The sequence below is a fragment of the Lemur catta genome, chromosome 5, assembly GCF_020740605.2.
Source record: "Lemur catta isolate mLemCat1 chromosome 5, mLemCat1.pri, whole genome shotgun sequence".
Classification (NCBI taxonomy): Eukaryota; Metazoa; Chordata; class Mammalia; order Primates; family Lemuridae; genus Lemur; species Lemur catta.
In genome coordinates, this window is record NC_059132.1 from 2,146,417 (window position 1) to 2,173,720 (window position 27,304).

Genomic DNA, 27,304 nt, shown 5'->3' on the forward strand with positions numbered 1-27,304 from the left:
CTAAATGATCCAACAAATAGTTTTCACTAGTATCATTAAAAAAACTTAACACAGGCTAATGCTTTAACAGCTTTCTTATCCAAGACAAATTTAACTCTTAGACCACAAGACAAGTAATGTACAAATGTTTGTTAAAAATTTGCCAATCTGTCAATTATTTTAAGAGTCCATGTAATATACATAACAATATAATATTTATAACCAGAAACTACACTGAGTGGTATAAGTAGACACATCATTTAGTTTGTAAAGCTCTACCCGAAAACATGCTGTTTTATTAAAACAAAACCCCAAAGACTTAAATCTCAAAGTTATATATAAGGTTTCAAAATTAAATCTTACTAAAGCAGCACAGATTTTCGTTCTTACAAATAAGTTAATGAGCAGGAAGAACCCACAAAGAACACACCAGCAATCTGACAAACTATACTGTATGGAACACAAATGAATCTTGAAGTTCATCTGAAGAATGTCAAGGAGTTATCAGAGATTATGTAGTGGCCTTGATTTTTATTTTTCTTTACCTAGGAGTCTACAAATTCTAAAATTTCATCAATTGATTTAGCTTTTTAAATAAACAGCACCAGTCTTACCCATTGATACAATTAAAATTTGATTTTCTCAGTTCTTAGTTCACAAGTTTATTATGAAAAACACTGCAGTGCTCTTGTGCAGTAACATCATCTTACAGGAGGGGGAAAAACAGTTCTGTTCAGAACAACTCACCAGGTTCTGACAACAACAAAGAACGACATGGGGCTGAGATCTGAGAAGGGAATAAACTGAGTGCAGACAAATCATATAATTAAATTAAACGGTATCCCTGAAAATAAACAAAATGATTTCAAAACTCACAAGTAGAGGGGAGGCCTTGGTACTTATTTTAAAAATGTTCATTAAGCTCCAATGATTGTTTGCTGCTATCCTTATCTACAGTCATGCTGAGTAAAGCTATAGCTAAATGGAAGTTAAATTGTATTCACGAGGTGTTAATGTTTACATCTTATTATCTGCAGTCTCTCAGAGAAAGCAAAAGTAACTACAAATAGCGCTATGCCAGAAACTGGTTTCTTGACCAACAATGTCGCTTCAGCATGCAATGAACTGGTTCATTCTAAAGTGGTCACGGCTGTTGATGACAAGAGGCTTTGTATTTTTATATGGCACATCTTTTGGTCCGTGTGAAAACAAGTTTTTTGAATGTCTACTATTTTCTGACACTTTGCAGTTACTGTTGCTCTTCCCACGTCCATTAGGCCAGTATACGGTTCATGGCAATGCTGTACAAGTGTGAACTTTCATTACAGGAAGTAGTCTGGAGTACGACGAGTGACATGTGGCTCGCCTCTACGGGGTGCTGGGTCAAACTGCAAGCTGAAAAACAAGACGGATTCGTGGTTTATGTTCCAGGACATCTATGTATTGACCATCAACATAAAGAACATTATTATTGGCCGGGCACGGTGGCTCACGCCTGTAATCCTAGCACTCTGGGAGGCCGAGGTGGGAGAATCGCTCGAGGTCAGGAGTTCGAGACCAACCTGAGCAAGAGCGAGACTCCGTCTCTACTAAAAATAGAAATAAATTATCTGGCCAACTAAAAATATACATAGAAAAAATTAGCCGGGCATGGTGGCACATGCCTGTAGTCCCAGCTGCTCAGGAGGCTGAGGCAGTAGGATCGCTTAAGCCCAGGAGTCTGAGGTTGCTGTGAGCTAGGCTGACGCCATGGCACTCACTCCAACCTGGGCAACAGAGTGAGACTCTGTCTCAAAAAAAAAAAACATTATTCTTTCAAACTTTACATTTTTTTCCTACCCAATTTCAGCTTGCTTGAATGTAACAAACCCTAACGATGAGGGTCTTTTATCTGCACTCCCCTTGAAAGAGCCATGGCAACTTCAGCCAGAGAGGCTAGGCTTTTTTATCTACTGGAGTTCCTTCCTTCTAAAATGGTTTGAAAGAAGGGTTCTACTAAATAAATAAATTTTTTAAGAGTCTAATATACAGTATCTGTAATCTCACACACAGGATATACTTTATTAACTCCGTAATAAAAGGGTGGGTTTAAAAGTTAAAAACCCAATAATTCATATTAGGGTCCATATGTGTTAGCTTCCATTGGTATGTTTCAACGTCTCACAGGTCCATTTCAAAGAAAACTTAAAAATCAAGTTGGAATCTGATTTAGCGTGAGCTCTTGAGTTCTTAAACCTCCCATTAAAACTATTTTCATTCTTACCAATGTTATCAAAAGGAAAAAAAACTATTCTGTAATGGCAACCAAATGCTCGGGTGTAAATACTTACAAAGAGTATTTTAAAGTATCATCAAGTTCCATGATTGCAGCTTGGTTACCACAACGATAACAATAGTTTGGAGCACTGAAAATCGTTACTACATTCCGGTCATGGCACCAGTTATATCCCTACAAGGAAAAGAAAGGATAAGAAAATCTACTCCCTTTACCCTGTATTTACAAAACAAAATGTGACTCCACTCGAGAGAGAAAACAAGGTCTCTACTGCCCCCCCAAGAGGCTTAAGAAACGTTACTGCTTTGTTTCTGGATGATTTTAATAATTTTCTGTACTTTGCACAACCTACAAAATACATATGTTGTTTATTTTCATCAAATTTCAAAACTAGTTTTTTTAAATTATAAAAAGAAAAAACGCTTAAAAAACAGCACCAATAACCAAAAAATAAACTCATTCTTATGCCTGGCCTTCCGTAAATAGCAGTGTCTCATCAGCCTCTCTTACTGCAGCACCCTTAAACATGACTTAAGAAGGAGTATTTAGGCCGGGCACATTGGCTCACACCTGTAAACCCGGGACTTTGGGAGGCTGAGGACGGAGGATCACTTGAGCCCAAGAATCTAAAGCTGCAGTGAGCAATGACCATACCACTGCACCCTAGCCCAGGAACAGAGCTAGGCCTGCCTCTCCCTCAACCCACCCAAGAAGGAGTGTTTTTATAGCCGCTCCCCATTCCCTAAAGAGGCAGTTACCTATTCCTGGAGACCAGAACGTTTTAACTTTTCTCCTCAGTCACAGGTGAAGGCCCCTAAATTGCTCACCACCAAGGTACAAATGAGATATGCCTTTAGGATCTCTGGCCTTGCTCCCTCAAAGTCCACCTCCATGCATGAGCCACTTTAGTTACTTTTTGTTGTTTAGTATCGTTCTCAAATTTCTTCTTTCTCTACCTTTAGCAAAGTCAGATCTTATTGATATCACAGTTGTATTAGTATTAATCTAAAGAGACCCTTAATTTTAAACGTATGCTAATCAAGGTTCCATGCTACGTAAACATAGCTTAGCCTGTTTCCATTTTATCTTCTTTAAATCACCTGTAATCCTATCATTTGAAGGACCACTTAAAAACATTTTGGTATATTTCTTTCCAGTAATTAAGAATTCTCTGAAAACATACTAACTATGTATTTCACTGTGATCAAAAGCTTGAGATTTTAATTCCAGTGTGCATCTACTGAAAAGGCTCAGAATATAATGGCAAACTCATCAGAAGAAATACATGAAACTTCTCACTAATAGCATTAATTTAAAACTCTGTAATATCTCTTTTCCTAAAGTTTACTAAAAAGCAAATCATATTTCAAAGAACAGAACATACCTCCATCACCAACTGGTGAGCTCTAGACACCAATGTGAGGCCATTGGCATGATTAAATGTCTCAGAAATATCTTGCCCAAAGGTGTAACCAGCTCCTCGAGGAGATATACCCCAACCACCACGGTCATCCGGATCTGACCACAGCAAGTCACACATTGGACCCTAAAAAGCAGGTGCAAGTTATAAACTGCCTTTTACAAAAATGGTTAACATATAACTTGAATAATTCATCAGAAGCAGCACCCTACTAAGCCACACTTTTTGAGTGGTGTTTTCTGAAAATGGTAATAGGTTCTGCAGTTCAAGTCAAGTATCTGTCAAATAAGATGCTGCAGAAGTCTTTATGAGGCACAGCTGACAACATGGGCCTCACCAGCAGCACGCCCTAACCAACCAACCTGCCCACAACATGCACATTTCAGTGTCAGGCAGAGGCTCTGAAGACAGACAACCTAGTCCTAATAGGCCCAGGTCCACAGCTGTTGTGATCTTAGCAGGTTTTTAATGTCAGCTTCTTCTGAACAATGGGATAGACAAGAGTGCTCACACCTAAGGGGGCTCTTTCTGAGAATTAATGAGAGACTACATATAAAATAATTACATTTCTCCTCTCCCTATGAAAAGATTTTATTACGAAAAGTCATACCTCATGGGGAACTTCTTGTAGGCGATCGAGTGCTCTGATGTGATCCAGTGTATCTATGGACGGAGAGAGGCCACCATGTAGACAGAAGATCTGAAAAGAGTGGTTGAAAATGTTAGCCTCACCTAAAAGTAACTTTGTTCTGGACTAAGCTGCGGGAAATAGCTTCCAGCACTTGGCCCCTTAGGTGCTTCTGCGCTCTGCCTGAACAGGCCCGACCCATGGGTCCGTCTTTGCTCAGCCACTCTCAACTGCGGAATGCTCGCCCTTTCTTCTGCCCCTGCGTCCGGACTGAGCCCCATCAGCCCCTTTGAGAAAATGTTTCTGTGACAGTCCTGCCCGCGAGAGGCGACTATCTTCATACTAACAGAATTTTCTTGCAAATTCTCCTGTCTACACTTCTACTTAGACCAGTAAATAGCTTATTACATCTCCCAGACTTTCTCAGAAACAGCGTAGGAGTATGAAGGGGCTACAGTGTACAACCCCGTGACTCCATCATACACTTCAATGCCTGATACAAAGAAGACATTTAAGTTTGACAGAATTATCATCAATTCAAATTAAAAAATTGAACGAATGTTATCAATAACTACCAAAAAATATCCACAAAGGGATGTGGGGGTGGGGAAAAAAAAAGCCTTAGGTCTAAACATTAAGAAAGCAGACTCTTGAAAATAGTCAGCAACAGGAGTTTTAAGACCCACATTACCTGCCCGTCCACCAAGGCAGTGAGAGGAAGATAGTCAAAAAGATCTGTAAAATATTTCCAAACATTTGCATTTCCGTATTTTCTTAAACACTCATCATAGAAACCATAAACTTGTGTGATCTGTCTGCTCTCGTGATTCCCTCGAAGAATGGTGATGCGTTCACGGTAACGAACCTAAAATAACAAAATGGAAAGCATAAACAGCCAGCACGTTCAAAAATCAAATGTCGATTCAGGAACCTTTTTTTTAAATTTCAACATATCAAGGGGTTCCAAGTGTTTTTGTTACATGGACGAATTGCATGATGCTGAAACCAGGGCTTTTAGTGTGCCGTCACCAGAACAGTGTACACTGTACTGGACAGGCAGGTTTTTATCCCTCACCCCCCTCAGGAAACTTTCTACAGAAAAAAATCCAGAGTTATAATTTTGTTGAAAAACTATCACACACCCCCCACATGACACTGAGCTAAAACCACAAATCTACAAACATTTTTAAATGCCCATGGGGATCTGTCAACACCATCCCAACTAAAATCAAACTCCTCTACCACCAGCTTTACACCAAGCATAATCATGGGATATAAAACCCCATGTAGGAATCCTTCTTTTTCACAGTTCAATAAACTTATGCAACAAGCAGCACAACCCAGTTTTAGAATCTTTCCATTACTCCAAAAAGATCCCTCCTGCCTATCTGTAGTCACTCCCCACTCCCACTCCCAGCGCCTGGCAACCACTGATTTACTGTCTCTTAAGATTGCCTTTTCTAGAAATTTCATATAAATGGAATATAAAATGTAGTCTTTTGAGCTAAATATCACTTAGAACATTTTTTGAGGCTCATCCATGCAGCAGCACGCATCAGTGGCCTGTTCCCTTTTATAGCTGCACAGCATTTCGTCCAGGATGAACTGGTGATTTTTTCCAGTTTTTTTGGAGGGCTATTATGAATACTGTTGCTATAATCATTTGCATGAAGTCTTCATATAGACATATGCTTTCATTTCTCTTGGGCAGATTCCTAAGAATATAACTGCTGGGTCATATGGTAGGTTTATGTTTAACATTTTAGAAAACTACCAAACTGTTTTTCAAAGACCTGGACCATTTTACATTCCTACCAGAAATGCATAAAAATTCTACTCTCTCATACTCACCAGCACTTGGTATTATCAACTTTATTAACACACAGCCATTCTAACAGGTGCGGAGTGGTATCTCAATTTTGACTTTGATTTGCATTTCCCTGACTGACTAATGATACAGAGCATGTTTCTATGTGCTCACTGACCATTCACATATCTTCTTAGGTGAAATATCTATTCAAATATTTTATCCACTTTTAAATTATCTGTCTTGTTATTGAGTTGTAAGAGGTTTTTAAAAAAATATTTAAATACAAACACTTTCTTCTTAGTGATGTCTTTTGAAGAAAAAAAATCTTAATTTTGATGAAGTCCACTTTTTTATAGATCATGCTTTTGTTATCATATCTAAGAGATCTTTGCCTAACCCAAAATCGCAAAGATTTTCTCCTATGTTTTATTCCAAGTTTAATACCTTTAGCTGTTACATCTTGGTCTATGATTCATTTTGATCCACCGATTTCAGCAGCATTTACTGTAAGGACGGTCTTCCCCCCCAGTATTCGTTTGCTAGGGTTGCCATAAAAAGTATCACAGAATGGGTGGCTTAAACAACAGGTATTTATTTCCTCACAGTTCTGGAGGCAGAAGTCCAAAATCAAGGTGTCAGTAGAGTTGGTTTCTTCTAAAGGCCCCTCCTTGATTTACAGATGGCCATCTTTCTCCATTTGTCTTCTCCTTTTCTTCCCTGTGTCCTAATCTCCCCTTCTTGTAAGACCACCACTCCACTCATACTGGATTAGGGCCCACCCATATGACCTCACTTTACCTTAATTATCTCTGCAAAGGCCCCATCTCCAAATATAGTCACATTCTGAGGTCTTGAGGGGTTAGGACTTTAACATATGAATTTTGGGGAATACAATTCAGCCCATTACACCCCACATATGAATTCTTAAAGGTAGTACATTTATTCCTCTTCCAAAGAGGGGTTCAGACTGGACTTTTTTTTTTTTTTTTTAAGAGACAGGGTCTCGCTCTGTCACCCAGGCTGGAGTACAATGTCGAGATCATAGCTCACTATAACCTTGAACTCCAAGGTTCAAGCAATCTGCTCACCTCAGTCTCCTAAGTAGCTAGGGCTACAAGCATGCACCACCATGCCTAGCAAATTTTAAAAAATTTTTTGCAGGAATAGGGTCTCGCTATGTTGCTCAGGCTGGTCTCAAACTCCTGGCCTCAAGCAATCCTCCCACGGTGCTGGGATTGCAGGCATGAGCTACTGTGCCCAGCCCACACTGGGCTTTAAGCACAGGTTAGCCTGCAAGCTGCTCTCATAGTACTTGGAGTCACTGCAGAAACCTTCCACCATCAAATCCAACTCCATTTTATAGATGCAGAACATAATGACCTCCAAAAATGTTTTGTAGAATTTTACACAATGTAGATATTAATCACCTAATATTCAACTCTTGAAATCACATCTCACTGCTTCTCTAATATTAGAAAAGTCCATGGCAGCCATTTTATCATTCTGAATATTCTTTAATAAAAATGAGTCTATTGCCTAGGAAAAGAAAAAAAATCTTCTCTCTAAAAGGTAAAGTCAAACAATTTCTTTTAAGGGAAAAAAGGCAGAATCCTGCCACCTTAAAAGCTACTTATTATACTGTGTTCCACCTTCAGATGTCTCAAAGCTGTAACTGGTATACATACAATTTTGCAACTTGCTTTCTTCAATTTCATTTTTACTGTTCTAGATTATTATGTCATGGTTAATGGGCGCAAACTATTCCACTGAGATAAACCATAATTTAGATATTCACTGTTAAATATTTAGATTATTTTTTCTTTTTCTGATATTAAAGATTTGTTGTAAAATACAATTTCACATAAATAATGGTCTTCTCCTCTTGAATTTCTTCCTCAGTAAAATGCTAATTAGATGACTGTGTCAGAGGATATAAACACTCTGACATTTGGTACGATTACACATTTATAATACTTCCAAAGTGTCTAGAATTGTAATCATATTACCTCGCCCAATTTACTGAACTAAAATTTCTATCTGACCAGACTCTAACATTTTTCAAATAATGAGACTGAGGCATTCTCTTCCTTTTGTTTTTATCCTATACCATCAACTGATTCAGAATGCAGACACCTATGATTCATAAGTCTAAAACCTGAATATTTCCATTCCTAAATGTCTAATTTTATTCTACAAACTTAACATGCAGATACAGAAAATCACAAATCACTGGGAAAAAAAGAACATTCAAGAGGACTGTCTTACTCAGTTCAAAATGCCCGAACATAAAACTCAAATTACCTTAAGAGCTACAAGCAGTGTAACTGTTTCAACTGAATAATATCCTCTGTCAACATAATCTCCCATAAACAAGTAATTTGTATCTGGTGATTTGCCACCAATTCTAAATAGTTCCATGAGATCGTGAAACTGCCCGTGCACATCTCCACACACAGTGACTGGACAGCGCACTTCCTGCACGTTGGATTCTTTTGTCAGGATTTCTTTAGCCTATAGATGGAGAAAAAATAAAGCAGTATTTTATTAAACATTAACAAAGACATGTTTACTTATACTTAATGTAGCTTAGGGGGCAGATTCAGTCTACAAAATTGTTTTATGATCCCATTAAAATAAGCGATATGGCCAGATCCTACTCATTAGCTATCTCACCCCGGTACCTAGGGAAAAAAATGTGTGTCAAGATGCGTACCCCTATCCCCATCATCAATATCAGGAGTTTTTAAGCCTATCAAACTGCCATCTAATTAAATACTAAAGAGATCATTATTAGCAGCTATGCAAGATCGATGAAAATGGAGCAAGACATTCAGGTATCTACTTCCTTAGCTTTGGAGTTCTAACTGTAACACTAGCACTCCAGGATTACAGGCTATGTGCGGTTTTTAAGTCCTGCCTGGCCTTTCAAAAAAATTTTTTTGAAGGACATTAAAATTTTGCCTGTATTCTGATGTATTTTATATTCTTTATACCAAAATACAAACTTTTTGCATTACAATTGGACTATTCAACATATATGCTTTTAGAAAATTACTTGGCAGCATATGCATTCTCTCATATAATCACAAATTCAAAATACACACATAAAAATATTTAAGACCCCACCTCTGCCCTCATGGAGCTTACAACCTAGAAGTGTTTAAAATCAACTTTCCCCACACACAGCGTAACCAAATGCACAATTTGAGGTGTCAAACATTACTTTTAAGGACAGTAACATTTCACTCAGTAGAAACCCTATTATTCATTCATTCAATGAACATTTATTGATCATTTATTATATGCTAAAAACCATAAAGTACACTGGGAGAAAATCATTTGCTCAACCATCTGAGTGACTACTACGCGCCAGGCCTAGTGCTGACAACTAGAGATACAGTGGTGAGTAAGAGGTCATGCTCACCGCAACTTAGGGGAGACTAGACAAGTAACCAAGTAAAAAAAAAAAAAGCACAGGCTGTGTTAAGTGCCACGAAGGAAAGGGAGAGGGTAACTGAGGGAGACCACTCTACTTATTTGTTTGTTTGTTTATTTAGAGACAGGGTCTCATGCTGGAATGCAGTGGCAAGATCATAGCTCACTGCAGCCTCTGACTCCTGGACTCAAGTGACTGGGAGACCATTTTAAATAAGATATCAAAACAAATTACCATGGAGAACTGTTGCTAATGAGCCATGATAACCACAGGTGACAAGGACTGGGAATAAGGTACACAATCTTAAGTGCACACTAAAAATCCCAATGCCCGGGTTCTCCTCCAACTAGGTCAGAATCTTTGGGAGTGGGACCCGAGCATCAGTAATTTTTTCAGTCTGCCCTCTCCTCCATCAGTGCTTCCCTAGGTGCAACCAAGGGTAAGAACCACTATTTTCAAATACTTCGGGGAGCCTATTTCAGAATACTCACCAACCACTGACACCCAAAAATAATTATTAATTTGATCTAATATTTCACTGAGCTTAGAAGAAATTTCTATTGTATCTCAAAAAGAGATACCTCCTAAAGAAAATATGTATAACCAATATTATCAAATTCTACTTTTCAAATTTTTCTCTCCAGGGTAATTCCAACGTCCCCTAATTATTACTAAAAAGCACAAGTTCACGGGGCATATCGCATTACTAAGTCTGTATGGTATTAACACCACGTCTAGTGTTTTTAGCACCTAGTACATACTAATGAAAATAGCTGAGAATGAAATAAAAAGTCGTACACTTCAAAGAAACTTGCAAAAGTTATTCAGAAGTTTTTAAAGGACATGACATAAAACAGATGATCTCATACCATGTAAATCTTGCTGTGATGTAATTTTCACAATTCTATAAGAAGTTAAATTCCAAGGTATATCTCTTGACACGTGCCGACCTAAGGCTATTCTCTGTGTGAATGATAAAACGTTGCCATTCAGGTCAGGACTGCTTGAAGTTCCTTATTACAACCTACTTAAAATTTCTATTCAAATCACAAAAGGAAAATTAAGCCTAAATGCTATTTCTTCCTTTTATTTTATTTACACAAATCACAATGACAAATACTACATCTACTTTTAAAACCATACAAGTTACACAGTGACACATTTTTGTATGAAGTTTTGTCACACATGTAACTCAACATCCTCCCTTTGACCTTTCTCCACAATCCCACTCCCCTAGGGCAAATAACCACCAACAGCCATTCTGATGTACAGATGCCCCTTACGATGAGGATGAACCCATCATAAAGATCCTAAGCTGAAAGTGCATTTTCCACTCCTGATATTTTCAACTTACAATGCTCATATTGTAAATCCTAGGAGTACCTAATGGAATATCTGTATAGGTCACTCAATGGGACCTTACTGGGTCACCTCTAGAGTCTCCGGGCCTTCATCAACCATCAGTTTCAAAGGTGGCTAAAAGTAATGGCAAAACCAGACTTTCAAAATAATTTAACATTAGAGATTTTTTTTTTAATTTTTAATAACCATCTTTTCACTCTCTGGCATTTTGACTTCTATAATTTAAAGCCTCATGTCACCTGAATTATGCACTGAAGCAGAAGCTAAAGCAAAACACATATACCAAACCTTTTCTGCTTCCCCTAAAACATTTTCCCACGCCTTCAAATTGCCCAGCTAACATAATTAACATTTGGGGGGGAAAAAAATCAAGAAAAGCTTCAAAAAATAATGTAATTACCACCATGTTGATTTTGGCATATCAGAACCCCTGTGAAATTCAGTCAAATGGTATAGACTGGAATGAATGAATTCAAGCAAAAAAGATTCAATACAAACTTCCTAGAACAAGGTTAAAATTAGAAATAGGCTATTCTATTAATAAGACCTTATCACAGCCCAAGCATGGTGGCTCATGCCTGTAACCCCAGCATGTCGTGAGGCTGAAGCAGGAGGGCTGCTTGAGGCCAAGAGTTCAAGACCAGCCTGGACAACATAGCAAGACCCCATCCCTAAAAAAAAAAAAGAAAGAAAAAGAAAAAACTTAGCTAGGTGTGGTGGTGTGTGCCTGTCATTCTAGCTACTTGGGAGGCTGAGGGCAGGAGAACTGTTTGAGCTCAGGAGTTGGAGGTTGCAGTGAGCTATAATCACGGCATTGCACTCCAGTCTGGGCCACAGAGTGAGATCCTAGTTCAAAACAATGATGACAACAACAACAAAGACCTTAACACAAGTAAATGTGTGAAGCTAACATTTTATACTGTCTTAAAATCCTGACAATTTGGACATTTATTTCAACTTAAAGCAAAACAATCTTTGGGGACATTATCTTATTACACTAATGTTCTCTCAGCATTTGGGGTTTGGATTCAGCAATCTCATCACTTTATTTTCAACCTACTATAAAACAATCACCTGGGCCGGGCACGGTGGCTCATGTCTGTAATCCTAGCACTCTGGGAGGCCGAGGCGGGTGGATTGCTCGAGGTCAGGAGTTCGAGACCAGCCTGAGCAAGAGCAAGACCCCGTCTCTACTAAAAATAGAAATAAGTTATCTGGACAACTAAAAATATATATATATTAAAAAAAAAATTAGCCGGGCATGGTGGCGCATGCCTGTAGCCCCAGCTACTCGGGAGGCTGAGGCAGTAGGATTGCTTAAGCCCAGGAGTGTGAGGTTGCTGTGAGCTAGGCTGACGCCACGGCACTCACTCTAGCCCGGGCAACAAAGTGAGACTCTGTCTCAAACAAAAAAAAAAAAAAAAAAATCACCTGTAAGTCAAACGACCTATAGACTTGTCTGACATTCTTGAATATGGGCCATCATTACCACCACGGTAACATGAAATTACAAACGAGCAGGCTTAAACTAGACCTCACAAATCATCCGTGCCAAGATTCTTCGAGGAAGATAGATAATTAAAAGAGAAAAATACATAAACCAACAACAGATTCAGCAACCACTTATTTAAAATTTCCTTAGGGGCACACAGTAACGACAACCATACCTCATTTTATTGAGTTTTGCTTTACTGCACTTCACAGATACTGTGTTGTTGTTGTTTTTTTTTAAACAAACTGAAGACTGTGGCAACCCTGCATCAAGCAAGTCGATTAGCACCATTTTCCCAACAGCACGTGCTCCCTTCATGTCTGTGTCACATATTGGTAATTCTCTCAGTATTAAAACTGTCATCATTACTATATGTATTTGCTACAGTGATCTGTGATCAATGATCTTTGATGTTACTACTGTAATTGCTTTAGGGTGCCACAAAAAAGTGTACATGTAGGGCAAATTTAATCAATAAATATGTGTCTTCTGACTGATCCTCTGGCCATTCCCCCATCTCCCTCCCTCTCCTTGGGCCTCCCTGTTTCCCGAGACACAACATGGAAATCAGGCCAATTAATAACCCTACAATGGCCTTTAAGTATTCAAGTAAAAGGAGTCACACATCTTTCCCTTTAAAACATAATCTAAAAACGATTAAGCTTAGTGAGGAAGGTATGTTGAAGGCTGAGATTAAGTCTTTCAAAAGCTAGGCCTCTTGCACCAAACAGCCAAGCCGTGAATGCAAAGGATAGTTCTTGAAGGAAATTAAAAGTGCAACTCCAGGGAACACATGAATGATGATAAAGCCAAACAGCCTTACTGCTTATACAGAAAAAAAAGTTTTGGTGGTCTAGACAGAAGACTAAACCAGCCACAACATTCCCTTAAGCCAAAGCCTAATCCAGAGCAAGGCCCTAATTCTCTTCAATTCTATGAAGGCTGAGAGATGTGAGGAAGATGCAGAAGAAAAGCTGGAAGCTGGCAGAGGCTGGTTCATGAAATTTAAGGAAAGAAGTCATCTCGTAACAGAAAAATACACAGGGAAGCAGCAAGTTCTGACAGAGAAGCTGCAGCAAGTTCCTCAGAAGATCTAGCTAAGATGACTGATGAAGGTGGCTACATTCAACCACAGATTTTCCATGCAGAATAAATGGCCTTATATTGGAAGAAGATGCCACCTAGGTCACTCCTAACTTGAGAAGTCAAAAACTGGCTTCAAAGCTTCAAAGGACAAGCTGACTCTCTTGTTAGGGGCTAATGCAGCTGCTGACTTTAAGGGGAAGCTCACTGACCATTCTGAAAATCCTAGGACTCTTAAGAATTATACCAAATCTGCTCTGCCTGTGCTCTAGAAATGGAACAAAACCTGGACAGCGTATCTGTTTACAACATGGTTTTCTTGTAAGCCCACTGTTGAAACCTAGCAAAGATCCCTTTCAAAATATTACTGCTCATGGACAATGTACCTGACCACCCAAGAGCTCTGACGGAAATATACAAGGAGATTAATGTTGCTTTGACTTTGAAGTCTTATGACTTAAATACATTTCGTAAGACTAATAGCTGCTGTGGATAGTGATTTTTCTACTAGATCTGGGCCAAATAACTTGAAAACCTGCTGAAAAGGTGCCATTAAGAACATGCCTCACAGGAGGAGGTCAAAGTACTAACAGTAACAGGAGTTTGGAGGAAGTTGATTCCAATCCTAACGGACGACTTTGGGGGTGGAGGGCATTCAAGACTTCAGTGGAGGAACTGAAGATGTGGTGGAAATAGCAAGAGAACCAGAAGTGAGGATGTGACTGAACTGCTGCAATCCTATGATAAAACTTGAACAGATAAGTTGCTTCTTATGAGTAAAGAAAGTGGTTTCTTGAAATGGAAATCTACACCTGGTAAAGATGCTGTGAACATTGCTGAAATGACAATAAAAGATTTAGAATATTCCAAAAACTTAGTAGATAAACCAACCACAGGGTTTGAGAGGACTGACTCCAATTTTGAAAGAAGTTCTGTGGATAAAATGCTATCAAAGAGCATCACATGCTACCTTTTCATGAAAGAAAGAGTTAAGCAATGTGGTAAACTTCACTATTGTCTTATTTTAAGAAATTGTCACAGGCGCCCCAACCACCACCCTAAGCAGTCAGCGGCCATGAACATCAAGCAAGACTGCCCACCAGCAAAAAGATTACAACTGGCTGAAGGTTTAGATGACCATTAATCAGCATTTTTAAGCAATAACATATATTTAAATTAAGGTATGTATGCACATTGGTTTTTTTAAAGACATAATGCTATCATACATTTTAGAGACTACAGTATAGTGTAAATGTAATTTTTATATGCACTTGCTTTATTGTGGTGGTCTGAAATGAACCTCCCAAATATCTTCGAGACATGCCTATGCTTGTGTATCATTTATAGTTAACTAATAGTGTAGAAAAAGCCACATTTTAATGTATTTTTATATTAAATCAAGCAAACACAAGCACAAAATGATTACAACCACAAATTCTTTGTATTAAAAAAGCTGAAAAAAACATTAAAATGGTAAGAAATTTTTATTTCAGTGGTAAAATTGCAATTTATGGTTATCTGTCTTATTCCTACCAACAAAAACTATTCTCTGGCTCACATCTGTAATCTTCACACTTTGGGAGGCTGAGGCTTGAGCAACATAGCAAGACCCACCCTCTCTACCAAAAAAAACAAAAGAAAGTAAGTTAGTGGGCACACCGCCCCAGGTCTGTAGTCACAGCTACTCAGCAGGCAAGAGTTTGAGGTTGCAGTGAGCTATGAAGATGCCCTTGCACCCTAGTCCAGGTAACACAGCAAGACTCTGTCTCAAAAAACAAACTATTCTCATTTCTGTGTTTTACCCACACAGAGATCTCTCTTATTTATAATTGGTCACTGTCTCATTGTGGGTCCTAAAGTTTTGTATTCATTAACTCAAGCTTCTACAAGATTATAGTGATCATTTAAAACCACTACTATATAATTAATACTTTCCCAAACAGATCAATACATGTACAATATTATTGCTTACTTGAATTATTTCCCTCCAAAAGGTTTTCAACTGTGGGATTATGGAGCAAAATAGTATGAACTTTTTGGGGCGGGGGGACAGGGTCTCACTCTACTGCCTGGGCTACAGTACAACAGCAGCAGCATCATACCTTGCTACAACCTCAAACTCCTGGGCTTAAATGTTTGATCCACCCACTGAGTAGCTGGGAGGACGGGCATGCCACCACACCCAGCAAATTTTTCTACTTTTTGTAGAGGCAGGGTCTCAATATGTTGCTCAGGCTGGTCTCCAACTCCTGGCCTCAAGCAATCCTCCTGCCTTGGCCTCCTAAAGTGCTGGGATTACAGGCGGGAGCCAACGCACCTGGCCCTTTTTTTGGTTTCATATACTACATGTACTACAAAACTGGATTATACCAACTTGTTATGCAATAATAAATAAAAGAATATACTCATCCTTGGCTACTTAAGACATAAAATGTTATCTCACTGATTTACATTTTTCATTTCTGAATTCAAACTTTTTATTCCATGTGTATTTACTATCAAGTTATTTCTCCTCTTACACAAACCATCTACGTGTGGTTTTGAGCATCTAATCAACTGAAGACTAAATGTTCTTATGTATTTGTACAAACTATGTTTTAAGCTGTTATTAACTTGTTGGCATTTTATTTCTCCTATTTTTAAAATATGTAGTCAGAAACATTCTATGCCCATTTTTGCTTTGTAATTTTTCTCCAATTGTTAAAAAGAAAAGTTATCATCATGCCATTTTCTAATGGTTTTTCTTTTTAAAATTTATACCTGAATCCTAGGATTACATGACAACTACTTAAGCTTCAGGTGCCTTACACCTGAATACAATTAGAAACATTTATGACATTAAATAACTTTTAAAAAGGTTTAATAATGACCTTTAAGTATTTTGGAATCCTGCATCAAAGAATCACTGAATTGGGATCTAGAGTTTTAGAAGTATTTTTCTAATTTTTAAAACACCAGTCATCAGTGTTTAAAATATGTGGTAACTCCTAACCAGACTCTCACTCCCTTCACTACTGAAACAGATAATGTTTCCCAAACAAGCACTTTCTCAAAGAAGAGATGGGATTGAGGTAATGACCCTTATCCATCAAGTCTTCAGGACTTTGCTACTCCAACCAAACCAGATCATGCCAACCACCGGCAAGGCCATCTGAGAGCAGCCAGTGGCTCTGCTGGATAGGACAGCACTCTTGCCACTACTCCAGGGAAAACACCCAAGTACAATTTTTAAAATAACTCCACTGATCTACAGCAATATTTTTCTCAGTCTCAAAAACACTTATTCCCATAGCAGTACTGATTCTGGCACTAAGATATACCAAGAATTAACTTGCTTCAAATACTATTTCATTCTCTGGGGTTAATATTCATTTTTGTTGCTAGCTACTTAAAAGTGATCATGATGTAACTATAACCATGTTCTTAAAGGCATATATTGAACATGGTTTCTTTCAATAGAAGAAAGTCCTCCTACAAAAGCAGTTACTGAATAGGTCAAACAAAGAAGAACCCCAAGGTCTATACTGAGGGAAAGTGTACAGGTTCATCAGAGATCAATGATGTGTACTTGACTAAAGAAATCTATTTTTTACATCATAAGTTTTGCCCTTGGTGGGGGAAAGTCTTAGAAGTAGAAACAACTAACCAGCAATCTCTTTAGGGAAGAAGCCAATGCTGGCCTTGATGTGTCTTCTACGTGGGATCAAACTCAAAACCAGACACAAATTTATCTCTTCACAATCTTATTACTAATAGCACTATTTGACAAACAAATCTCCATTTTTTGAAAGTCATTTTTACTATCAAAAATCAAATTATTCATTCTAATATTGTTACTCTAGTTCAAGTAAATTTTATAATCTTATGGGACCACCGTCATACATGCGGTCCACTGTTGACCAAAATGTCATTATGTAGCACATGACTGTACTTGTCTTTCATTTGTCACACTAACAGATGCCTCGAATAGTCTATGGAACATTTCAGTCTTCTTAGATTAAAATACGTATGGTTATACTTTAGAAGTATTATAACCCTCCCTGTAATGTTCTAGGAGTTAGTATTTTTTATTTGTCTTTAAAGCTTTGGACCTAACTGAAAGAAAAATGTTGGCAGTGAGTGGTAACTTTAAAAAAATATATGAAATGCGTTATTTTTTCATCTGTTTATGTCATATAATCACCTTCTTCACCTCTGACCAAAAGGAACAACCATTTTCTTTAAAGTCATATGTCTCTTTGCTGGCAAAAGAAAAAAGAAAAGGAAAAAAAAGTCATAAGTCTCACACACAAGACTGACCTCAATCTTTACCTACCAACCAACCTACATAAGTGCATGAATTAAACATTCTCCACTGTTCCTGCATGGGAAAAAGGCTAATCTACTAAACAACTGAGAAATCTTGCTATATATGCAATTGTTTTAAAAATTCTCACAACAATCCATCATGAACAAGATTCAACCACTCTGGGTCTCCATTTCCTCCCTCATCTATAAAAGGTGACTTAACCTATAATACATGGTCTGGAAGATTCCTTCCATCACTAAAATTCCAATCCACCCCAAAGCACTTAAGTCTCTTTTATTAAGTTAAAGCCACCCAAAATAGACAGCAGGCTCCTTTACAGATGATGGGTGGCAGAACAATAAAAGTTACTTGATCACCACTGACGCAAACATTCTAAAACATATCTAGAGTTAACTACAAGGTCAATCTGCTGACTAATCTGAAAGTGTGCTATTAATCAGAGCAAAATCAAACTCTCAAATCCTTATACCTAAGATAATGCTATTTAGACAAAGCTAAATAGCGAAAATAATGCATATAATGGGGGCTTAGTAAATACTGGTTGAATGCATTCCAAAAACAAATGTACATGGTCACACGGTTAACAGTATCACCAACACTCTAACCTTTGTGAACTTAAACTCTGCATGCCTTCAGCCAGGTAAACAAATGCTACTGTCTGTCTCGAAGGAGCAGTATAGAACAAAGGTCTGCAACATTCTTTCCGCCCCAACACCAGCAGGGTAAATATTCTCATCTGCAGTAGGAACCAAATGACTAAGATGGAGCCAGGCAGTGCAAGAGCAACTGGCCGGCTGAACATGTACAGTTCAGAAAATATCCAGATTCAGATACATACACATAGCTGTCACCGCCTTGTTCATCCATTCCAAACCACAATCCACAACAGAACAACATATAAACAGGCAATAACACTGTACTGTGAAGAAATTAAAGTTAATCCCAGATTGTTCTTTACTGTTCTTTCAGACCCCATTTCCCAGCCATTTATTGGCAGCTAGAGACCTCTCTCTTCTTCAGCCTATTCTACTACTTTTGCTCCAGAAACAGAAAGCCATTTAAAACAACAAAAAAATAAACAAAAATCTTCCCCCTTTATAGTTCTAGTACAATTAAGATCCTGCTTGCAAATGAGAGTGCAGGTTGAGGGCTTTTTCAGACAAGGATGGTAATAAAAAATGAGTAAATTTCTTTTTTTTAAAAAGTAGAAATAAGAGAAATCGGTCAAAGTAGAAAGAAGAGTAAATAGCATTTCTCTGTCACACATAACTTTGCATATCTTTCCTCGGTACCCTCAAAAAAGACCCCACCACCTCAACCCAAAATCAACCCTCTGGGTTGTCCTGGCTTATTTCCTCCAAACTAAACAAAGGCTACCTCACAGGTAACTGACAGACTTTACTTACATGGAGATACAGAAAATATTTGCTGTCTTAAGACAGGGAAACACCAGACTCATAACACAAATGTTATCCAAATACTCCTCCGGGATCCATCATTCTTCCTACAACACAAGTTTCACCTTAGCTCTACTGCCATTTTTTGAAGACAAAGAACTCTGGCCCCGAAGGAGAGAAAACAGGGAGGAACCTGTATATCTGAACACAACTGTTCACCTTTTCCGTATTTCCTCATTCAATCAACACAAAACTGCATTACTGCTACAGGCCTGGGAGATCGTGAAACACACACAAGCACGCGTGTGCTTGACTGTGGAAGCTATGAGAATGAAAAGAAAGGCATTTTATAAGCTGCAATGAACAATATAAAAGTCAGCTTAGAATATTTTCAAGCTCAGTCTCTGGATCATGATTTATACTATCTGAGAATATATGGAAAATGATCTGGGATTTCCATCTCACCAATCTTACTTAAGGAGCAAATACAGTTAGCCACATCCAAAACTGAATAATGATTACGGTTTCCAGGACAAAGTGGGACAACAGTATGTGACATGAATAGAAAGCTTTCAAGCAATGAGAATAAAAATAGTGCTTCATTTTACAAAATTCTTGATTCCACAATTCAGTTTGGCCCCTCACCTACATCGCTCATTATTAACACTACCTCCAAAAAGAAAACTGGATTTGTGAAGCAACAGTGGAACATTAGGCTTAGAATCCATAAGTCTAGGGAATCTCAATTTTAGCCCCTACAGTCAAGTCACTTTGCCTTTCTGTGCCTTTAGTTTATATCTATAACCAAGAACAAAAACTCTCATAAACTTGTTAAGAGAATTATGTATGTGAAAGTATGATGAGAATAATGTTCTGCAACATGCTTCCCCCAACCTGTTTGTTCTCAAGATTCAAATTACTTCTACGGAAATGAGCCAAACAGCCTTTTAAATTAAACACACATACACACTCAAACAAATGTATTACCCACTTCATATATGAATGTAATCTTGGTCAAATATTTTTCAGCTCATCTAATTAGTAGGAAGCTGTTTGCTTTTCCCATATTCATGTAACAAATATTAAAACTAAGTGAAGCCTTGGGCCAGGAGCGGTGGGTGGCTCATGCCTGTAATCCTAGCACTCTGAGAGGCAGAGGTAGGAGGATCGCTTGAGCTCAGGAGTTCGAGACCAGCCTGAGCAACAGTGAGACCTGGTCTCTACTAAAAACAAAAAAATTAGCCAGGCATGGTGGCACACAGCTGTAGTCCCAGCTACTCAGTAGGCTGAGGTAGGAGGATTGTTTGAGCCAAGAAGTTTGAGGTTGAAGTGAGCTTTCATGATCCCGCTGCACTCTAACCTGAGTGACAGAGCAAGACTGGCTCAAAACAAAAACAAAAACACTAAGTGAAGCCTTACTGACTCCCTTTTATTTATAGTGCTTGCAGAGCAGTGGAAAACAGCATACCTAGATAAAGAACTCCTTGGGGGAGGGGGGAATCTGGCTATCAAACAACATTCTCCACACGTTTGGTAAGACCTGAAAGCACAAAGCCAAAAACCACACCCAAGTTAAACCAAAGGTGAAATCATATAAGACTGTTTACTGCAGCTAATACAAAAGCAAGTTGATACTATTTACTTTTCTCAGTCTGTAGATGGAAACATACCAGGCTAGTTATACAGATGTAGTAATGCTACTGACTTACAGAACTGTGCCTAAGACAAAACTACACACCCAATTTTTAAACTATCAATTATGAGCCCCCAAATGACAAAGTATACTGCACACATAACAACAATGGCTTTGATATAAATCCCAATCCCATCTTATAACGTAAAAACCATGTTCACCTTGTCTATAAATGCACACTTGGATTCTCCCCATTTTTGACACCCACTACTAATTGTTAGTGAGATACCATTAATAATGGCCTCAGGATTTTTTAATCACAGTAATTTCGTATGGTATACATCTATCTTTACTACGTAACTTTATTTCAGATCAGGCATCTTGAGGTGGTAGAGGGAAGGCTTTTACATTATTCCTTCTTGTAATTAAAGAAATTACAAACTATTACCACATAGTTATCTCTAACAGTATTTTTTTAAAGTACTACTATATACTAATGAAAAAATTTAACCCTTAATATTTTCAAAATTACTATTTAGAAGACAATCACACCAAAGAGCACATGTAGCTTCCACTTAGAGATGCCACTGGCCACACAAACATTAACAATGAAGAGAACTTTTGTTTTACCAAAAAGACTTGTGCAAAAGATATCAAGTCATCCATCCCACATACCTGACTTCAAATTAATTTAGTTTGGAAGTTTAATATAGTTCCAAAAGTTGAAATACTTACTAGTTAAAAACAGTATGAAGGCTGTATTATGATATCCACCAAAAAGCATCTATTCCATGGAAACTTTTGAGACATCTAGCTTCTAATATTATTCCTATCTTTTCTGCTCTAAGAACTAAAATCTGTGCACACAGAATGAGCAACGGAAATCTTGTAAGTTGATTTACCTCACTACACCTCGACTTTCCAAAGATGTGGAAAACAATCAACACTGGATCCATTAAGCTTCAGTCACCAACCTTCACACCCAGTATTACAGTCTCCAGAAGAAACTCTACCTCGAGTTCATCTCCCACTCATTTCCGTACCATGCTTGTTTTTCCTACTAGATCCAAAGCTCCTTCAGAATAAGCACACTTATTCTTCACTGCTTTTCATTCCCCTCAGAAGAGTACGAAATCCTGGATATTCAACAGGTGTTCAATATTCAAACACGAAGTACTAATTTAAAATAGAATTGATTGTATAATCTCAGAAGATTAAAAGTAATCTCAGACAATGTTTTAACTCTTTATTTTACAGACAGGAAAACAAGGACCAAGTGAAATGGTTGCTCCAAAGTCTGTCACAATTGCTCACACAGGAGCAGAAAGATGACGAGTGTCTAGGTCTAACTCAAAGTTGAGTGGTCTTACAATTACATCATCACTTCCCTTTCAATGTTTTCTTCATAAATAACTAGTCAACTAGCCAATTATTGGCTCAAAGTCTTAGGGAGTCAATAAATCAGAGATGCAATACACTGCTACCACTAAAATCCAGCTGCAACAGATGATACACCACCTCATCAACCCATAGTGGAGTTCTGTTCAGGGTTGGGATGAATAAATCTAAATTGGACTTACTTAAATTCCAACTGTTCACAGCACGGTTCCTGAAAGAGCCTGTCTTGAGAACATATACATTAAACTAATGAGCCTAATTTTCACATCGAACTACAAATAATTGTTTTCACTAATACGAAATGCTACTATGACATTCCACGACTCTGTACTAAAATCACATGCTGCAAAGTTAATTTTGAAAAGGGAAGTTAGGCCGGGCGTGGTGGCTCACGCCTGTAATCCTAGCACTCTGGGAGGCCGAGGCGGGTGGATTGCTCGAGGTCAGGAGTTCGAAACCAGCCTGAGCAAGAGTGAGACCCCGTCTCTACTAAAAATAGAAAGAAATTATCTGGACAACTAAAATATATATATAGAAAAAATTAGCCGGGCATGGTGGCGCATGCCAGTAGTCCCAGTTACTCAGAAGGCTGAGGCAGGAGGATCGCTTGAGCCCAGGAGTTTGAGGTTGCTGTGAGCTAGGCTGATGCCACAGCACTCACTCTAGCCAGGGCAACACAGCGAGACTCTGTCTCAAAAAAAAAAAAGAAAGAAAGAAAAGGGAAGTTAAAATTTTTACTGTGGAGATCAACATTTTGTATGTTTCCAAAAACTAAGTTACAAGAGTTTTAAAATACAATGCACAGCTAATAGCTAAACAGACTCACCTGTTTGTTTTCCCAGGGAAAACAAAATAGAACTAGGTAATAAAAAATTCAAAGTTTAGGGTTATTAAGTGGAGTACAACATTCCATTTTCAACATCTGTGAGATAAACACGAAGCACAATGTCTGGACTATGCTAAGAGCTCAGTCACCAGTCATTACTACTACTACTTGCAGTCACAAAATACAATCAAGTAACTTTTTCAACAAAGAGGATACAAAATGTGCTGCTCTTCTAGTCTATGTTGCTCATTTTAAACATCAATGGCAACAGGCCAAGTATGTTAAGCTTACAGAAAGGTTCCACACTACCCAATTTGAGTCATCATATAAATCATAGATTAAACTAACACTTGATTTCCAATCCAAAAGCTCCTCATGTAGTATGACTCACCATATTCTCCATTGCTTCCATCTATGAAAACTAAGTTATACTCCTCCCTCATAACTACCACCATGACCTTCGTAGAAATTAGGTTAGAGATTTATTTTAAAATTCCTGAAGATATCCTTTAAATAGGTCTCTGGAGAAGATCGCTTGGTGCGTTTAACAGAAACTCTGCAGGACGGTACTAGCGCCGTGTGACCTTCAGACGGGCTCCGGTACCCGGCACTCCAGACTGCCTCTGCGGGGGACCCTCCGGGCAGCGCTGCACACGAGAGCAAGGCCCGAGCGCAAGCGAAAAGCCCGCTGCCCCCCGGGAGAGGCCCGGGCCCCATTCCCAAGCCACAGAACCCACGCCCCTCCCCTGGGTCTCAAAGCCGTCCCGACCCGGATCCGCAGGGTCCCCGCGGCCCCTGCCACCCCGCCCGGCGCCAGGGCCGGGAGACCCAAAAGCCCCGGAGTCGGGGTACGGCGCCATCTTAGGCGGCGGTGGCGGCGACAACCAATCCCCGCGCGGGAGGCAGGGGGCGCCGGGTCGCTCGGAAGCCGCCGCCGGCCGTGCCGGGCGCGGGTCGGGGAGGCTCGGGGCCCGGCCGGCGGCCTCCGCCATGTTGCAGCGTCCCCACGGCCGCCCCTTCCCGACGGGCCCGGGCCGCGGCGGCCCCGGCAGCGGGACTGCGCTCACCTTCTCGCAGAGGCTCTTGACCTGGGACTCGGACAGCTGCTTGCACTCGTTCAGCTGCTCGATCCACTGGTCCAGCTCCTTGGTGAACACCTTCTCGTCCATGATGCCGCCCGCCCGAGCCGGCTGCCGCTCCTCGCCCCTCCCGCGCCGCCGCCCGCACACGGGCCACACGCACACGCCGCCGCCGGCTCCCGGGGGACTTCAGTGGCCACTGGCGGGTGCTCGGCGCCGGCCCGCTGGCTCCGTCCGCAGTGCTCGGCCACCGGCCGCTGCGCCTCCTCCGCTCGCCCTGGCTCCGGAGCGCGGCTCTCTGTAATGGCGGCCGCCGGCGCGGTGACGTCACGCCCGGCGTCAGGAGGCGGGCGCAGCGGGAGACGCGCCGGGGCGCGAGCTGCGCAGCCGCGGGGCAGACCCTGTCGGCCGCGCGACCGGAGTCGGGCGCAAACCGGGGCCCAAGGCGCAGGCGCAGCGTCAGCGGCGGGCGACCGGGCGCTTTTGCCTTAGGGTGTGGTCTCCCGGAAGGAAGGGGGTCCCCGGGGCGGGAAGGCCGGCGTCCTCGCCCGCGCGGCGCTCTCCGCGGCGAACCGGGCTGGCCCCGGGCACTGCGCCCCGCGAGGCCCGGCGCAGGCGCGGCCGGGTGAGCGCGGGGGCTCCCGGCTGCCGGGGCCGTTCCCTCGGGAGCGCGCCGCTGGTGACACGCCCCGGTTCTTCACTGGGGGACCGGCAGCCCGGTCGCGGACACGGGAATTGCGAAGCCGGGGCTCTCTGCGGTGCAACAACGCTGGGGCCGTGTGGGGTTCCCGCGTCTCTGGGGCAGGAGCGGGCCTCGGGGACAGCCCGGCTGGAGTAACCACCCCACCGCCGGCGCCGCCCGCACCGTGTAATTAGGTCACTCGTGGGCGGAGGAGGGTGCAGCCCCTGGGCAGAGCCGCGCGGCGCACCTGGCTCCCCCGGGCCACACCTGCACCTGGGCCTGGGCGTCCCGGCGCGCGCGGGGGCCAAGCTTAGGCCTTTCTTTGGGCCTCCGGCCGCGCCTCGCTCCTCCGAGTCCCGTTCTCCCTGGGAACGAGAGACCCCCAACGCCTGCCCGCCCTGGCCTGCTTTCTCGAGAGGAAGCCTGTGGGAGATGCATACACCTGTCCTGACTCGTCCCGGTGGCGTTAGATGCGGCCACGACCTACGCTTTAAAGAAAGCTGTGATACCCTAGGATCGGACCTCGGTCTGGTTGTGAATCTCTCTGGGGTTTTCTCATTCCGTTGTCCCTGCGTTTACAGAAATATTTGGCTCTGTAGAGCACAAACTATGTGCCAGACCCCATGCCTGGGGGCTGGAGGGGTCGTCCGCACACACAAGGGGCACTGCCCTGGAGTGTGTGTTCTCCCCAAAGTACTGGCTGAAAACGGGTTTGCTTTGGGATACGCAAAGAGATCATGATGGCCCCAAGATCTGAGATAGACAGCAGCTTTCCAAGGATGTTTAACCCTAGATAAAGGGCAAAGCAAGAACTGAACCTGGTCGCCTGTCATCCAGGCCCCCTACTCCATCGCAGTCAACCCTGCTTAGCGACGCACTGGAGGACAGCGCTCACTTTGTGTCTCAGGGGGTTATCCCAACCAACCACAGGCTGAAGAAGAACCTGGAGGCCCCATCAGCCAGTGGTGGGAGTGAAAATCCTCCTTCATCCAAGACAACCTGCTTGGCAAGGCCGACTGGCTTGGCCTCGCCAGGCTGGAAATTGCAATTCTGCTTTCTCTTTGTACCTCCCACTAGTGTGCCCAGAAGAAAGTACATCATCAGATCTGCTCCTCCGGAAGGCTTATCACATACTTAATTTACCAGACTGGGGAAAAAAGTCCTATCAGCCCGAATTCTGACCCTGTTTTACAGTTAATATTCCCAAATAATAGAGGAGTAAGAATTAAGACCATGGTGGAATGAATGAGGAAAAACACATCACTTAGTGCCCATACCCAGTGTTCTATCTTACCTTACTCTTCCCCATTGCCCTGAACCTGTGTCAGAACTGGTCCCGTCTGATAGGGCAAGAAGCAGGCACTGAGAGAGGAGAAGGGACTTGCCCAGGGTAGTGGTCAGGATTTAAAACCGCATACCCCAAGTGCAAGGTTTCAGCCACAGTCACACAGTGGACCTTCCAAGGACTGAAATATGGAACAGAACCAATATAATTTCTCTTTGCCCAGGTTCTCTTACCTGGAAAGGTGGTGGTGACGCAAAAAGGTATTCAACACCCATTATGTGCTAAGATTATAATGAGTTTTCCAAAGTAATGTGAGCTCCTTGTGGGTAGCATCAATGTGGGTGTTATTTATTCTCTGGATGCAGATTACTTGGCTCACCACCATCACAAAATGCAGGGAATATATAATTATATGTACTTAAAACATCCTGCCAGATAATTAGATGCCATGACTTCTTAAGGCATGAATTCTAGGAAGCTATTAGCATTCAAACAGTGAAGTAAAGCATACATGATTATGTACAATACACAACTAAATCAGAAGATATTGTCCTTTAGAAGAAATCCTGAATGTTTGCTTACTCTATAGAACTCAAAATAATTAATGGATCTGAAAATTCAGTTTGATTAATCTGGTCCTGACTAATTTGACCTGACTGACTCAATTCTAGAGCCAAAGAATATTTGGAGCAAAAAGTTAAAAGTGAACCCCCACAAAATTGTCCTTTTAATTTCTTAGCAAAAACCAGAGAGTGAGTAAAGCAAATATGCTTTGAGAAAGAATCTTTGCTCGGATGGCAAAGTGAGTACACAACAAGTCTGAATGTTGCCCATGATGTTTATACATAGCTATAAATAAAAATCATCTGATGATGGGGGTGGGGTAGGAGGATAACCTTGAGCAAATAGCTTTATAATAGGCACTCCTAGCCAAGATATACAACTTGACATTAAACATGGAGAAGGAATGAGATGTATCTTGTCAGCAGTTCCCTTGGTCTTAGGTTTATTTTGTTGTTGTTGTTCCTTCTAGTCCCTTGACTTACTGGGACAGAAAGTAGAGCAGGGTCAGAAACAGCTCTGGAGTTAAAATGGACCTGGGTTTGAATTCTAGTTCTGTAACTGCCTACCTATGTGAAGTTTGGCAACTTTACCTTTTTTAAGTCTCGGTTGTCTCATCTATAAGGTGGGAATAATCATAGTAGCCAAA

General features: G+C 40.8%; 1 protein-coding gene across 1 annotated transcript; it reads right to left on the bottom strand.

Annotated features, from left to right (window-relative positions):
• Positions 1-625: 625 nt before the first annotated feature.
• Positions 626-24,594, bottom strand: PPP2CA (protein phosphatase 2 catalytic subunit alpha). The gene is made up of 7 exons (XM_045550796.1): positions 24,116-24,594; positions 8,414-8,623; positions 4,994-5,167; positions 4,285-4,374; positions 3,639-3,800; positions 2,310-2,428; positions 626-1,374 (listed from the first exon to the last, which is right to left on the bottom strand). The coding sequence occupies exons 1-7, from the start codon at positions 24,215-24,217 to the stop codon at positions 1,302-1,304; spliced, it is 930 nt and encodes a 309-aa protein (XP_045406752.1). The 5' UTR covers positions 24,218-24,594; the 3' UTR covers positions 626-1,301.
• Between the last annotated feature and the right edge of the window lie 2,710 nt (positions 24,595-27,304).

Coding starts and splice junctions, on each gene's coding strand:
- PPP2CA (XM_045550796.1), bottom strand. CDS start 24,217: ATGGACGAGAAGGTGTTCACCAAGGAGCTGGACCAGTGGATCGAGCAG. Junction 5,168..8,413: donor CACTGCTTGTAGCTCTTAAG/GTAATTTGAGTT, acceptor TTGTTATTTTAG/GTTCGTTACCGTGAACGCAT. Junction 1,375..2,309: donor GATACTTTAAAATACTCTTT/GTAAGTATTTAC, acceptor CTTGTTTTTCAG/CTTGCAGTTTGACCCAGCAC.